Raw genomic sequence first — 16,803 nt, forward strand, 5'->3', positions numbered from 1 at the left:
GCTGTTTCTGGCTGGTCTGGTCAGCAAGGCTGGTGTTTAAAACAGTATGAAAACCATAACAGGCAGAGGCTGTTAGGAAAGAAATTTAAATGCAAGTAATAATAAGATGATGAACAAATACTCAATTATTCCTCATTCCTGGTGAACTGTACAAAAGCAGCGTGTTCTTGGGGATCCTTTATGAATGTAAAAAGATAAGAGTTAAACTCATGGCATACAGTAAGGAATTTACCCTCTCTGGAAAGGAAGAAAAGATGGAGGAGAAAGTGATGAAGAGGTAAAAGGGATAGTTATTTATTCAATATCTACTACTCTTGCATTAATTGTGCTGCTGTGTGTTTACTGCCTGTGCAGGGTAAAACCAGAAGAGTTGGGTTAAGAAGAGGCACAGGTCTGACCTGAAGACAGGATCAGCCCCTGAAGGAGCTGCCACTGCAGTCGTGAAGGGCTGGCATTGCACAGCATTGATGTAGCTGGTTTAGTAGGAAAAGAAGCAGAAAAGCATAACCACCACCTATTCCATGCAAGATGAAAGAGAGAAGAAAGCCTGTGATTTCACTGCTTCCTCCCACCTCTTTTCTTTTCCTGCTCTAGAAGCAGAAAGCCAATTCCATGGCACCATCCGTGCCATGCTCCCCACCCCCTTCTGGAGACCCATGCTGAGGCCTTTCCCCCAAGAAGACACAAGACGTGTCCCTTCCTGCCTCTCTTCAGGAAGATCTTTTCGCTGTGGTCAGCTGAGGGCACCTTGCTAATCATGGAGGTAGGTGTGATGGCTTTCTTCTCTGGACTGGTGTGTTCCCACACCCCACCCCTCAATGGAAAAGGGTGGTATTTATCTCTCTATTACATTGCATATGTAATGAAAAAAATTGAAAACATTTTTATTGACATTGCTTAGCATCGCAAAGCTGGGTTGTTTTGTTTTTTTTTTTTTTTGCTTCTTCTGTATTACATTTCCTGTTGATCTTTTTCTCTAGAGTAAAAAATACTGCTTACAAATACTTCTTAAATATATTTCAGTCTTCAGGAGTGTTACTGAGCAGCATAAGGATAGGTTTTCTTGTTACAACTGCCAAAGTGCTCTTTGAAGCAAAAAACGGAGACACATGATTTATGAAGACTAATTCTGTTAGACTTGAAGAAATATGAATTCTTCTGTAAAACAAGCAGATACCTCTGAATTTAATAGTATATAATGCTGCTATGAAAAAAAGCCATGTGAGTAACGAGCATTCTGTAAAATGCAAAAAGGGGATTGCAGACAGACATTGAGTAACACTAAAGTCATACAGTTATCAGTACTGAAAAAATCAGAAAATGTTCTGGTATGACACACTTGCTTTTGTCCTGGAAGATTTTAAACTTGAGAGTTGTTCACCAGCTGGAAGCTGATTTTTGAAAACCAGTCATACCCTCATTGTCCTAAAGACACATCCCTGTAGCCTTGGGCTAAGGACAGCTTTTGCATAACAGTGAAATGAGGCTTTGCTGCAGTGGTGAGCTGCTTGTGGGCAAATCAAGTTTTCAAGGTTGCTGTGGTGCTTTCCTTTTGTTTCTCCCCCAGTCAATGCTTCCATGGTTTTCAAATCTAACGTTTGTATTTTTATTTACAAGAAAATGGACATGAAACAAAATAGAAGACATCAACTGACCGAAATGGAGTAATATTTGATATTTTTGGTCACATTAGCTTAGCTTTCTACTGCCCTGTTTTCCACTGCTGCTTTACAGGACCAAGTGTCTGGATGGCACAAGAGCAAACTATGGAGTAAAACTCTCATGTTGATAAAAGCTTTTCTGGGACACTACCAGTAATATTGATGAGTAGATCAGTGGTAATCTTTCCTTTGCTCCAGATATTAATACTACTGATCTTGTAAAGCACTGGATCTGCTAAAAGGCTGAAGCTTACTACTCACAGGAGATCTTGCTCAGCCTTTCAAGCAGGACCATGGGGGGCTTGCACATTTGAAATCTCTACCAGATTATAGGACTGGGTCCATTTCTTGCTGATGAGTGTCCTGTCATGAGGTGGAGACACAACTGTGGAGAACAAGTATGAAATATTCTGTCCATGTTACAGGCTGGAGGTTTGGGAATAGCAAAACTATGAGTACTTCTCAGTCAAAAGTGCTTTTCATCTTCCAGAGTTTTAATCAGCTGTGTTATTAACCAGTATGAATTAAAACTAACAAGACTAACAACTTGTAACAGGATTTTTTTTTCCTGTTAAATAACGGAAACCAGTTCTTTAGACTCCAAAGAATTCCAAAGTAATTTTATTCAATTACAAATACAGATAAAAAATTCAGTATCTTGGCATAAGGCAACCCAGTTCTGCCCAGTTCTTCTAACCATTAGTGGTTAATTTTCACCACTGCATAGCTTACTAGCCTGTAAATTAGAGATAACAGGGGAGTAAACACAGAAATATGTAATGCCCTTTTTTATATTCTGTAATATGATCTCAGTACCTGGTGTCTGTCTGCGTGTTAGACATGCTGAGTACTGACCAAGCTAGTGAAGAAACCCTGCCTGCTGACTGAAAGGGTGTTTCCTTCTTTATGGTAACAGCAAAGTCTGATTCAGGCTTTTGTTCCTCTGCTGGTGACTCTGTCAGACGTAGCAGCTGAACACAAGAAATGGAATCAACCATTTGGTCTCTTCTGCAGCAGAAAACACTTTGTTTAATTTACAGTAAGCTCACGTTTGATTAGATGTTTAACTCCAAGCCTGTACATCTGATTTTTTTTTTTTTTTTTTTTTTTTTCCCCCCAATGCTGGAGCTGTGGAGGGGTATGGTACCATATAGGGTGATGTGGCCAGGCTGTAGGGCTGTCTAGACTGAGTGACTCTGATTGTGCTGGGAATTAAGGTCAGGCAGCGGTGACGCCGCCGCTTCCGCTGGCAGGCGGTGACTGAAGCGGTGGGAGCGGGGCAGGGCGCTGGGTGCTGACTCGGGGAAACAGCTCTCTGCTTCACCTTTCTTGGCCCGAGTGAAGGGAGAAGGCAGATATGCAGGGAACAGCTGCTGTAAAAGCAATTATCTTCTTGAAGACAGGAAACAGTTTGAAAAACGACTTCCCTAGGGATAGGAACCCCCGACTGTCATTCCTCTGGCCTCTCTGCTAGCAATTCGCTGACAACGAGCAGTCCTTAGGAAACCAAAATCTATCATTTGTAAAATATCTTAAAAGTAACTTCTCCCTCACCATCAGTGTTATGTTGGGAAGTTATCAAGGCGAGAAAATAAATCCTCCTTTTCCCTGAACTACTGACTCCCTGATCCATGTGCGCATGAAACTTTTTTCTTTCAGTTTCTTGCCCTCTTTTGCTAGAGTTTGTGAATTTACTGCTGTTTTACTTTGATCAAGTCTGTAGTACAACAGCTGTGAGACAGCAGTCATTAAATAACAAAGTTGATCATATCAATTATTTTCTTTTTGCCTAAGAAGAGGCAGCAAAATGAGGAAAATCAAATACCAGATGGGTAGGTATAGGAACTCTCCTTCTATTCTTGACAGGATAAGAATTTGTGAGTAGGGCTCCTTAAGGAATTATTATTATTTTTATCACTTGGTAGCAAGAACAAGTGACTAGAATGCAGGACTGGCAGAGACAGAAGAACCAGGTATTTGTTTAATGGAACAAACCACTTGCTTTCTGTGTGCTGCTATTTGGGGAGCTGTGGTATGCATTACTGCTGACAGGGAAGCTGGGAGAATGAATAAATGGAAATGTTTGGGAGGTTCTTCCTTTGTAGACCGTGAGATTGCTGAAAAAAATACATTTAAAACATACTTTTTTAAAGTATAAACATGAAAAAATTGTATTTACTGCTTACAGTGGTGCAACAGTACTGCAGGGTTGCACAAGTATTAAGATGACACACGTATCACTAGATGGAAGGAAATATTTCAGACCTTAAGTATTTTTAAAATGGCTCTTAATATGCAACCCCTTTTCAATAAGAGCAATTTTCTGTTAAATCCTCTATCACTTCCTAGCCATGTTTTCTTTTTCCCTTTATATTGGTAACAGAATTTTAAACAGTAGGTTAAGTAGCAGCAGACTTGTCGAGAACCCATGGTGTAAAATATAGCTTATATATCTTATATCCAGCTTTTAAAAGATTGCCATTAGTCAGGGCCTCTTTCTGTTGCTCTTTTCTGTTGGCTTCAAGGATATGTAATTCAGCTTGCATGTTAATATAAAATCTGACTCTACTAAGCTATAATATATTAAAATTTTAATTTAAAGCAACTTTCGCTGCTAATTTGGTGAGAAATTTAAATGCTCAGCCATTTCAATGTTTGGTTATTCCCCTTGGAATCCCCTTATACATTACAAATTGTTTTCTTGTAAGCCTAAATATCAGTTATCAGTGAACACAGGCTGATAAATATCAGTTATCAGTGAACACAGGCTGATTGGACATTACTGGGGGAAAAAAACAAAGTGACTGTGAATTTTCACTCCCATGGGATAACAGGAAACAGATACTAATTGAGATCTGATTCATTAGCTACGGATGAAGTAAACACTTTCTGTGAAAGGTCCTTGGGTTCTTAGAAGGAATAATTCACTAAAAGGATGAGACAGACAAGGTTGAACACACCTACTTCAAAGTTTTTATATACTATTTTTTCTATATCTAATTCAATTATTTTCACCAAAACTGCAAGAATACTTTATGATTATTAAATAGTCTCTCTTCAGTAGAATTATAAGCAGTTCTTCTACAGATATGCTTGTGACTGTATTCAGTAATTTGCCTACCAATATTCCTGATTATATTAATTATTTTCTGCCATGGTAATTGCTCTCCATTGAAAACATCCTCAGTGGCTTCCAACATTGCTTTCTCTCAACCTTGTAGCCTCTACCCACACGATGCACCTGATTTTTAGAACTGAGCCTGCAAAAGTCCTCTTACAGTCAATTTAACGGGTTTCAAAGTAAAATCATCTCTTGAGGAATCCAAGTCCAAAATTTCACCAGTGGTTCCCATGCCTAGCTCAAAAGTTTGAAGGGAAGTATTTTAGAAAGCCACTCTTAACTGATGTAATTCCCATTATTTAAATGAAGCAAGTCTTTTTAGGGGAGATTTTTCAACTTGTTGCAATTATTATTTTATTATTGTAGTAGAATTCATCACCTGTATTCACAAGGCCTCAGCATATTCCCTTCGTAACAGGCCATGTTTTCTGAGACTTCCTTGTATAGCATTGTGGGTTTTCATCTGCTTTTTATAGAAATTATTTTCTTTCAGGAGTCCTGTAACTCTTAATCTCTCCCTTGGTAAATATGGTATGGGGTGGTTTTATTTAGGGGCTTGCAACATGCTTGCAGTATGTTCATCTTACTTTATCATGCTCCCATGAAAAAAGTAAAGCTAAATGTCGACCCTTCTTGGGGCAATAGCGTGAAACTAACAGTACTGTGTTTTACAAAATAGTAATATGAATTAATATGAATCAATTCCTGGTTATTGGTGTTCCATCATGTTGTCTTTTTCCTGAAACACTACTGTACTGAGCAGATGCTGAAGTTGGCTGTAGGTTGATGCTGGAAAGGCCATGAGAGATTGGAGAACAGCCTGCAACTGCCCCAGCTCCCATGATGGCAGTGCTAAACTCTTCTTACTGGTGGCAGATGGTACCACGGCCACAAACTGACTGAAGAGTTTCCAGCTGGGCACTTCTTTCCCACACGAGGTACTGCAATGGTCAACAGGACATCAGAGGTCTCCAGAAGGAAGGTTTTGCAGACCCAGCTCTTCACAGCCCTGCACCCGCTGCATGGGATTTTTAAGTCACTTAATATCCTATTAGCTTGTTGGTTTGTTCCATGGATGGGTCCACACTGGGCAGTTACTTTGCTCTTGGCTCACATTCACAGCTTTCCTGAAACAGATTTTGTAAAAAAGGCTTCATTGAGAAAGCCTTGACAAAACAGACCTTGTAGGATGGAAGTGTCCCCCTCTTTTTCTTAGTTTCAGCGCTCCTCAATAGCTCTCAACCTCCTCAAGGCTTCGGTACACCAGAAACGACGCTTTAAAACTTGGGTGCCTTACCCAAAGAGAGATCCAAAGGCAGCCACCGCCCCCACCCCCCCCAACCCAGCTGACATTCGATCTCCCGGAGCGGGTCCGCCTGTCCCTATCCGCGCTCCCTGGGGGCCGGGCCGGGCCTGCAGGCGGAAGGGAGCGGCGGGCGGCGGCTGCCGGGCCCGGATCGGGATGAGGGCCCGGAGAGGGATGAGGTCCCGCCTCCGGCACCACATGATGTTGCTTCTCCTTCCTGCCGCCCCTGTCCCGGGGAGAAAAGGGAACTGGGCGCCGGGCGGGAGGAAGTGATTCCGCTCCCCGCCCCGCCGCCGCCGGCCGCGGGAAACGCGCGGCACCTCCGCCCCCGCTCCTCGCCGGGCCGGGCCGAACTGCGCGGTTGTGCAGGGCCGGGCCATGGCGCGGCTGGTGCTGTTGGTGCTGTTGGTCGGCTCGCTGGCCCCGGGCAGCGCCTTCAACCTGGACACCGAGCGCCCGGCCGTCTACTCGGGCCCGGAGGGCAGCTACTTCGGCTTTGCCGTGGACTTCTTCGCTCCCGACCCATACTCGTAAGTGCCCCGCCCCGTCCTGCGCGCCCCGGTCCGGCCCGGGGCTGCCGCTCCGTTCCTCCCGGGGCAGGGGCCCCGTTGTGGCTGCTCCGGCTTTGCTCTGTCGGGTCTCGCAGATTGCCAGCGTTATCCCGGCGCGGACAGCCCGGGGGAGCAGGAGGAGGAGGGCGATGCCGGGGCCGGGAACAGCCCCCTCTCTCCCCCCTTCGTGTCCGCTGGCGACGGCTCACGGGGGGAGCGGGCTGGGGGAGAGAAAAGAATGCCATTCATTGAGGTGAACCGGCTGCTGTTCCCGGACGGGCTAGCGGCTCCGGTGGCCGTAGGGCCCTGGACCCAACCGGGTCGTGGTACCGGGCTCCCCCTCCCCCGGCAACGGGACTCCTGCGGGCTCCGGAACACGGGCTGGGCAGCATCGCTTCTCCCTTCTGGGGTGTCTGTGGTTGATGGGACCCTTTCACCGGTCTGGTTTCACCGCCAAGCGTGAAACCTTGTACGGTCTCTTCATTCTGACACGGCTTAAATTTTGCGCCGCCGGGTTTTCTGAGCAGCCTTATCGGTCCGTGGTACATGCGACTGATGGTGATAATAAATGCAATGTAGAAAGATGAAGCGTTTTGCTTCATGACGTCTCGTACCTGAGGTTTTGTCCCGTGAAATTTCGGAAGTTCTGCTGGTCCCTTTTTTTTTTTTTTTTTTTTTTTGACTGCTCGTTGCACAAGCACCGTGTTTGGGTTGTGCTGTGTCTCTGCGGGGCACACAAAGCTGCTGAGGAGCCTGGGGAAGAAAGTTCCACATAAATAAATACCCTCCCCATCTGCTTCTTGAATGAGTTCTCTTTTCGTGTTTAAAAAACAACATAGACAATGTTTGGTAGCTGGTGTGTTTCAGACTCATAAAGAGTCGTCTCACTAACTTAATGACTTAGTCTGTATTTCTCGAGTCTGGGTTACATTAGGATCCAGCTTCTACCACTTTCTTCCTCTCCTTTCCCATCTGAAGTGCTGTAATGCTGGAAAAGGTGTTGTCTTGCATCATACTTGAGGAGATTTTGTCTTTTTGATCTTGAGCTCGTAAAACTTTATAAATGAATTCTATAGCTATTGAGCAAGTCATTTTGCAATACATCAGCTAGTTTTGTTAGCATTTATTACCCACAAACATTAGAAGTTATCCTGCCTTGACTTGCATGTGTTGCAACATCTTTCTGTGCTATCTTAATCCTCTAAGTCTTAGTCTAGGAGAAAAAAAGGTTCTAATTGTGTCCCTGTCCTTACTTTTAAGTCAGCACGTATGGGTCTAAAGTTATTAGGAGACTGATAAGGTCAGGTAGTAAACTTTCTTCCTTGCTTTCTGATAAGGAATTATGTGACCCAGCTCTCGTTGAAACCACTATTTGGAACCTTTCCATTATTTTTATATTAACAAGTGACCTCAGAGTGCATAGCTGTAAAAGAAAACAGTGTTGGCTTATTTTTTAAAGCAAACAACATCAAAAAAGCACTCCGATTTTGAACACTAGTGGCTTTCAAACAGCATAGATGACTCCTTCATATTTTTAAGGGAATTTTCTTCCTTTTTTTTGGTGTGACAAGAAGTCATTAGTTTTTGAACACTCAAGCTGCTATTTCACAGTCTGGTTTGATCTGGATACCAAAATAAAGCATATTTAGAAGTCTGGGATGAAAGACCTGTTCCTATTCCTGTTTCAAGCAACAGCCTTGTACAGGGTGCTATGTGGCCTCTGGCAGAGAGCATAACTGTAGTTCTAAGTGACAAAACATAATAACTAAAAGAGGTTTCACAAACACACTGTTTTAAAAGAACTGTACACTGGAGGACAGGCTACCAAATGCAAGTATGTGGAAACACCACTTTCTCTTTCTTGGCTGGTCCATGGCAAAGCACTGGCAGGTGGTTCCTGCTGTAAGCATTCCTACTGATGCCAAGCTGCCAAGGATGCCCACATGCTCCCAGTCCTGCCCACAGCCTTGTGTTGGGGCAGATGGTTTCATTATGTAGGAGATGGGCAGTATCAAAGCATAGCTGGGAGATTCCCATGGGAATAACAATGTTGCCTCTGTTCCCACTTTCCTAAAATACATGGACCAGAGACTTCTTTGTATTTAGGTAATTTGTGTAGTATTTTAAGACCTATGGTAAAATCTGCTTGTTTGGTCTATGATTATAAAAATGCTTTTTTAATTTTTTTTTTTCATTGAGAAAAGAATTGACTTAATCTTTCTGGAGTTCCATAACAATTTATAATCTTGTTGATAAACTGCATTACAAAGATTATTTTAAGCAAATGTGTGACTAGAATGGGAATGATTTATTTTTAAACAAGTACTCCATTTGGGGGGGTTTCTCAAAAGCTAGTGATATAAGAATAAATGGGAGGCAAGCTACCACTTGTTTAATAGATTGTAATTATAATAATGGATGTGTTTCTTGACATCATGATAGTTATTTTTAAGCATTTCTATTACACCCAGAGAAAACATCTTAAGTAGATTAAAGTGTTTCAAATTCTTGTTCTTGGAATCTAGAGTGTCTAGCAATGGCAACAAAGGAAAACAAGTGGATTGCCAATTAGCTTCAATTTTCTATCAAAGTCCAGACTGGCAAATTTTTTTATGTTCTGAAAAATTCAGAGAGTTTGAAAATGTATGGCTTATGTAGGTTTTCATATGAATTGAGCTTTAATGAGGTGCTACATATTTAAACCTAGTATTTACATCTTCAGAAATATAAACTTACAATGAAGTCTGGAAGATGATTCTCAAAACCAGAGCAAGTTTGGATCCGCGGGGTCTGGATCTGCCTACCTGTAGACATTCTCTCCAACCAGTCCTGCAGCTTGTTCAGCTAACCCAGTTTCAAAACTAAATAACCACAATGCCTGATAGAGGATGATAAGACTTCTCTTGCAAGCTCTATTCTTTTAAGTGGTCTAAATGGAAACATCAAAGCAGATTCTGTTGGAAGGAAGCATTTAGTTTTATGTCTTCTGTACATCTTTGTCAATATTTCAAATTGACTTCCTTAGGAGAGTGCTGATGAGTCAGATGTGTCTCAGAGGTGTCAGAGTTCCTGGAAGATGTTAATAACCTTTCTGGAAGATGCCAGGAACTGTGTTTGGTTCTGGCTTTTTATTTTGTCTGTTTTACAACTTCATAACTTCTGTATTTTGCTGCCTGCACAGGTATAATCTCATAGCAGGTCCTGCTCAGAGTGCACTGAACATGTTCATATAAGTAAAGATTTACAAAAGCATGACAGATCTTAATAATAAAACGATTAAAGTGAAATGAATTTCAGGAAAGATTAATTATTGTTCAGACCTGTGGCTGACAGTCACTTGGATACTTGGAGATTCTTTTTAAAACAGCATTTGCTAATATTAGGCTGACTTCACTACTCAGTACCTTCTGAGCTCAGAACCACTACTGTTTTGTTTGTATGTTATTTCCAGTTTTGACTGGCTTCCTAGAATTACTTCTGTGTACAAAATTAACCAGAAATTATGCCAGCCGATGACTTTCTTAAACTAGAGAAGTACATGGTCTCCTGTTCTGTTGCATACAATCATATTTTAGAAGGGAGTAAAGAATATAAAAGGTGATTATCTCATTTAAAATATAATTTCAAATAGAACAGAAAGGTGTGGGTTTTTTTTCTTTTTGCTAAATCTTTGCTTCTTCCTTAGGTGTTGAAACCTTTGCTTTATTTTTTTTTCCTACTGCAGGACATTTCTTCTGGTGGGAGCTCCAAAAGCAAACACTACCCAGCACAACATTGTAGAAGGAGGCCAGGTGCTCAAGTGCAACTGGAATTCAAACAGAAATTGCCAGCCGATTATATTTGACTCCACAGGTAATTTGTAGCTCACTGTGTGGGGGGAGACATGAGATGTCTTTGCTTTAACCCTCATGTGAGAGACCAGAAGGGATTCACATTGGGTTTCTTGATGGTTGATGTGAACGTGGCTGGTTTTGGACTGGCAGCTACTCAGGGCTTTTTGTTTTGGTTTTTTTCTTTTTTCTCTCCTCTATTTATCCTCTATCTCCTTTCCTCTGTTCTCCTCCTCTCTGTTGTCCTTGCTAAGGGCTGAAAGCCTGAATGAGCAGACATTCTTCTTTTGTTTTAACCTATTTATATTTCTCCTCTGTACTCTCCAGCAATTCTGAAACATTTGGCAACCTAATTCCCAATAAACCCCAAGGGGCTTTGGGTCTGTTAGTAGCAGGGCATGTGAAGAAAGAGACTTTTTAAGATCAGCAAAGGTGGTTTAAGCCAAAGTCCTCAGAAGTCCAAAACAAAACTGGGACTACAAACTTAGAACTGTGGAAGAAAATTTTTTACCTTTCCCCTCAGATGTAGCTTGACAATATATGTGACATTTAGAGTAGCAGCACTCAAGGTGCCTCAGGTCAGAGGCAGTAGGTGCCCATGTCTGAAGCCAGCTAAAGCTGAGCAGCAGCTATGCCGACATTAAGCACTGCACTTCATGCTCTGGTTCACACAGTGATTTCCATGAGCTGTGGCAGCTCAGCTGGGAATGCACTTCATGTGCTTTTCTGCTTCAGCCACTCAGTGCTGAATCCTGTTTTCCACGGCGTGTTTCAGGCCAGCGGAAAAAAACCCTTTCCATGTCATGGGAGTGGATTAGCAAGACCCATGTGGCAGGGTGGAGGAAACACCTGTGCTTTTAAGGTCTAGTTGGTTATAATTCATTCTTGCCTCTGCTGGTATTTTGACTTGGCAGTCCAAAGGATATTAGGTTTATGCAGTGTAAATTGTGTATGGCACAGTGGAGAAACTCTTCTTCCAGCTCCACTGTCCAGGTATGCCACAAAATGTTCTTGGTGTTTAGCTTTCTGAAATATCCAGGTGTTTTTCTCAAAATTACTATGTTACCAGTTTGTTACCAGTTCTTAAAAAAACCCCAACAAGCCAACAACAAACAAGCCAAAAGAAAATGCCAACACAAAACCCAACAACAACAAAAATTAAGTACATAATGGTACACACAAACCCCAACTGATTAGCAATCTCATCACTCTACAGGGACCTTTCTTCCAGATTACTTACAATCTCTAGTAAACTGCCAAGTGTGACATTTTAGCTCCATCAGTGTAGGACAGCAAAAATAATTTTATAATGTGATTGATGGTGATAGTAAACAAACTTAAACAAAAAACCCCCTATGTGTTGTTTCATTGCTTATTTGCTTCAATGAAATACTCTAGATGTCCCTAATTAATAATCACAACTAACATAACAGACAAAAAACTTATAGTAAGGAAAGATGAGCCACCTAGGTAGGTTCTAGATATATGTTCCAAAGGGAACTGCAGTGCATTTATACTGTGAACATTTGAAATAGGCTTTTCCCCATGCCAGGCAGAGGTCTCAATGCTTTGGTTTGTGCTCATGCCTAAGCTATATGCTACTGTTTTGCTTTTAATTTGCCTTTAAGTAACAGGCATGTTAACAGCTTGAAATTTAACAGTAAAAATACAGGTCATGATGGCCTAAGAGGATTTCTGTCAGGCACATTTTAACTCATTCCAGCTTTGTGGCAATGAATTAGGAAACAACACATTTGTTAATTATTCTCTGGGTGAAAAGGGGCATTGTATTTCAGCATAATAAATGCACTGAGACAAAATAAAATGTCTTTTTCTTTGTACATAATACAATGGTTGATTCCCTATGTTGTGATGACAATGTCTTACTGCCAAGACAATGTAAACCCCCACTCCTGCCTGCCCCTACCTCATAACAAAGTTTAGGGAAGGTGTGTGACTTGCTTCACAGGAAAAGGAAGCAGAAGATGTTACCACTGATTTGTGATGCTAAAGCAAAGGTGCTTTTTGTAGATGGTAGAGTGGAACCTTTGGAAGGGTTCAGGTTCATCCATCACTATTCATAATTTGTAATTCCAGACATATTGCTTAGCCCTGCAATACAACTCAGTTCCTTCCCCCAAACCCCAATTATTTACATGTTTTTTAATAGAAAAAGCTGTTCAGGTTCTGCAAAACTGCTTGGGTAGATTTATTTGGAATTCTTTTCTGATTGTCTGCAGTTAGTGAGAAATCTGACCTGTGAAAATAAAGAGAACATTCACACTTGTGGCTTTTGTCTGCTTACCTGTTGATGCCAAACTCTGTGTGTGGAGTTGCAAAATTCTGATTATTAGAACTCAAGGCCCTATTCCTTTTATGTGCCCCTGGGCCCCTCAGCATTACTGGCAAGCCCCTGACCAGACCCCTGACCAGGCCCATCCACTGCATCTTGCATTCAGTGTCTGAGAGAAGGGAAGAGGCCATAATCCTGTGCTGTAAATGCAGGAAGGGGATGGAGGAAAGAGTCAGTCTTTTCCTGGAAGTGTGAGGTTGTGTTTGTCTCCTTGTCTCATGGTTGTATCACAAATAAATATAAGAGTAAGGTTTTGCAGAGGTCCAGCTAGTATGGTTTTTTTTTTCTCCCCTCTCAACTGTTATTTTTTTCTTATTAAAAATAACTTGGTTTGAGTTCAGTTTTCCTCCAGCTTTCTGGGTTATTTTCTCTTCCCCATCTGTAGAAAGGCCACACACAGACTTGGGTTTTATTTTCTAACACTTGCTTTTGGCTTAAATATCATATTGGCACAGAAGTGTGGTCATTTACACGAGACAAATGCAAGAGCTGTTACGTGTCCCAAGAGAGGAGGTATTAGCTTTTTTATTTTAATCTTTGAAGGAGAAATTGTTCCAGCCTCTGCCACTGCTTGTTACATTCACTGGAAGCCCAGCTCTTTGGTGGAAAGCTACAAATCATTAAGCTCATGGTTCCTGGTAGTACCAAATTTACTACTTTGTTTCTTCCTTCCTGAGCCTGTCAACTCAGCAGTTTCAGGAGAGAAGCTGGGCAGAAGCAGTCCGTGCTGAAAATATATGTATTTTCCTCCCTTTCATGCCCTACCCCTAGCCTGTGACATAAAGAAGACCCATTAAAGCAGACATTGCAATCTGTAAACTGCTGGCCAGAAAAAAAAAAAAAAAAATTTGTAAAACTCTTCCTACACAGCATATTTTCTCATTTAAAACAGCATTATATTTGCAGTGGGGAAGGGGGAGTCTCTCCATGGCCTAGATGTTCCAGTGCAATAGTTACACTCATGTTAAAATACACTAGAGAATATTCTGTATATATGTTTCTGTGCATATTATACTAATTGCTTTTGACATTCTGGTAAACATGGTGGCTTTGGAAGGCAAAATGTTTATATCACACATTAACACTTGCCAAATGTAAAGATGCTTCGCTGTGGGGCTTCTCAGCATTTCAGCATTGACATCAGTTGGCTTTGATTTAACATAGTTATGACTATGTGAAAACTGCATAACAAACATATGGTAGAAAATGCTCTCAAATTCAGGGGTGTGTTTAGCTGTGCTGCCTGTGCAGCAGAATGGCCAGAAAGTTTTGTTTTTCTTAAAGGTTTTCAAGTATCATTAGGCATGCATTTCAGGATGGTTTTTCTCTTAAAAGCACACAAAGGTTGACATTAAAAAGAAATAAACAGAGCAAACTTCCTCACCTGCATGCTGTTGCTGATACTCTTGCAAAACTGAAATGCCAAGCATTACAACTTCTATCTGATTCTCTATGGGGTTATGCTGCAAATCTTCATAGATCAGATTGAAAAACCCAATATAAGCACTGAGCCTGCCTTATTCCTGTTCACCTTGTTAATTCAAAAGCTAATTCTCCCACTGGTCACAAAACCAAGGTTTCTGCTATTCTATTTTTTTATATCTTGGCTTCTTACTACAGTTGCCACAGCATTACCACAGTTTCAATTGAACTGTTTGGTAAAATACTTGGGATTTTTCTCCTCTGCCTCAATTAATTTTTACACCTCAGGTTGTGTAGGAGGCTGTATTTCTTCTGGACAAGAACTAGGGGGGAAATTTACATTAGTAGTATATTCTTCAAAACTGTCATAAGCATAAACAATTCCAGTAAATCCTTCCCTTTGCAAGGTGTTTTGTGATTCAAATCACAAAAACCCCACAACTGACAGGTCAAGCTGGGTAAAGATTTGTCTTCATTCTTACCTCTCCTTCACATCAGATAATTTTGTGCTTGAAAATCTAGTTGATTTTTTGTTTGTTTTAAGCCAAAGCAATAGGGGAATGTTCTGAATCTGCAGAGAAGAAAGAATTTGGGAAAGCAAATGGTGGGAAAACCAGTTCTTACAGCTTGCTGAGCCCTAGTACCACCCTAGAGAGGTGGTTCCTTTCTTAGAAAGCTCAACAGTGTCTAGTGAGCAGCTGGCTTCAACTCCCAGCTGCTTAGCAGCTTTTTCCAGGAGAAACATATTTATTGTGTGTAAACTGCAAAAGGAATGCTCTTAAAATAGCAATCCATTTTCTGTTTCTGGTAATTTTTGAGACAGAGATGCAAACCCATTTGTATTAAAGATACATCAGTTATCTTGCCTCCTTCCACAGCCTTATGGACCAGCACAGCAAAGCTTGCATAGGTAGTACCAAATATTTCTGAAAGTATCCCCATAACCTTGCTCAGGGAGAAAATTCTTGAAGTCAAAGGTTTTTCTTCAAGTTGAATTTCCTTTGTATAGTTGCCCATTTTCTACGTATAAATTTAAATGTTTTTTTTTTTTTTCTGTGCAGGAGGAGGATCGAAAGCTCACTTAGCTCTGGTTTATGTATTTTAGAGTTTGGCATAGATGGAGCAGCAGGGCAGATACACTTAGCTAACAGCCTGACATCTAGATAAATACCTCCATTACTTGGCCATGGAATTTTAGAGAGCATGATCACTCTGGATTTTCATTCTGAAAACAATTTTTCAGAGACCCATGGAACCAGTTGGAGTTAATCAGTCTGTACACATGTCAGCGATATGTACCAAATTAATACAAGTGAAATGAGTTTCCTGTGTGCTTGTTTTCTAAAAGGAAACAATCTTCATAATCATATTATTTTACTTTTCATCTTTGGGATTCTAGCTCTTCAGCAGTCAAGAACACTGGCAAGTGGGTTGGTACAAATTACATTTTTTCATGCTCCTGTGGCTTTTCATAAAAACCTTAACTAAACGGTTTTGTCATGGTAAAGTTTTTCTTGCAAAAACCTGCTAGTTTTTTAATGAAAACTTTAATTGAGAAATGTACCTGCTCCAGTACAGGATGCTTGAAAGCACAGGTCTCTGCCAGCATTGAAAAGTGCAATACTGAGACTTTCAGGAGCTTCTGCATTCAGAATAATCTGATGAAATGCAAACAGCTCTACAAACTGTTACAAAGAAAAGTATGCCCATAAACCAACTTTGAGCTTCTGTGCTAATGAACTGCAGGTTTTCTGAGCAGCACTAGTTTTTAGCACAGAAATATCTGCTTGTGCAGACAATATATTGCTTTACTCTTCTGAGACACACAGTAGAAACAGACTGGCATGCTGCTAAATTGTCATTTTATCTTTTGGTACAAGCTTTCCATACTGCTTCCATTCTTTATTTCAGATCTCAAAATTCAAGACTGGGGAAGCTTGCAGAAGCTGTGGAATACTAAAAACCTAAGAACATTTCAAATGTTTTCAGCTTTGTCATTTGTTTTTATTGCTTCAGGAAAAGGATTTAGTGCAGCCCTTGGCTGCCTGAAGTTTTAACACTGACAGTTGTACTCTCCATCCTTTGCTTCCCTCCCTGGTGTTTTGATGTACCAGAGTAATTCAGAGATATAAATTGTTCTTGGCTATTTTTGTATGAAAACCTTTTAGGACTGGTTATATTGATCTGTGCTAAAAGAGGAGAAAGAAGCTTTTGAAAAGGAATATACTGACAAAAACTCTCCAGATTTTTCCTTATATTTCCACGTTTCTCTCTTGTTTTGTTTTTCTATCCCCAAGTGGTTGATTCTAGACAATAGGAGCCTTTGTTTGGAAGCCTAAACCACCAGTTTGGCATGGCTGTATCTTTCTGTGACCTATTTAGTTTGAAGTGGGTATTTTAACTGCCTTGTGCAGCTTCATGCTGTAGCATTGCACAGTGTAATATCTGCTGATGTTTGGAACTTACGGCAGGAGTGGGTGTCATGAGCTTATTTTGTCTTTTGGAGATTTTTATGATTTGTGCAAACGTGTCTGTTGTTCATAATTCCATCTTTCCCAG

General features: G+C 41.0%; 1 protein-coding gene across 1 annotated transcript in view; it reads left to right on the plus strand.

The window, feature by feature from the left end:
* Positions 1-6,300: 6,300 nt before the first annotated feature.
* Positions 6,301-16,803, plus strand: part of ITGAV (integrin subunit alpha V) — a 42,691-nt gene continuing 32,188 nt past the window's right edge. Inside the window, exons 1-2 of the mRNA XM_071747770.1 lie at positions 6,301-6,618; positions 10,364-10,491. Of these exons, the coding sequence (XP_071603871.1) occupies positions 6,467-6,618; positions 10,364-10,491 (280 nt within the window). The 5' untranslated portion in view covers positions 6,301-6,466. The remainder of the gene's footprint in view (positions 6,619-10,363; positions 10,492-16,803) is intronic.

The sequence above is a fragment of the Heliangelus exortis genome, chromosome 6 (assembly GCF_036169615.1).
Source record: "Heliangelus exortis chromosome 6, bHelExo1.hap1, whole genome shotgun sequence".
Taxonomy (NCBI): domain Eukaryota; kingdom Metazoa; phylum Chordata; class Aves; order Apodiformes; family Trochilidae; genus Heliangelus; species Heliangelus exortis.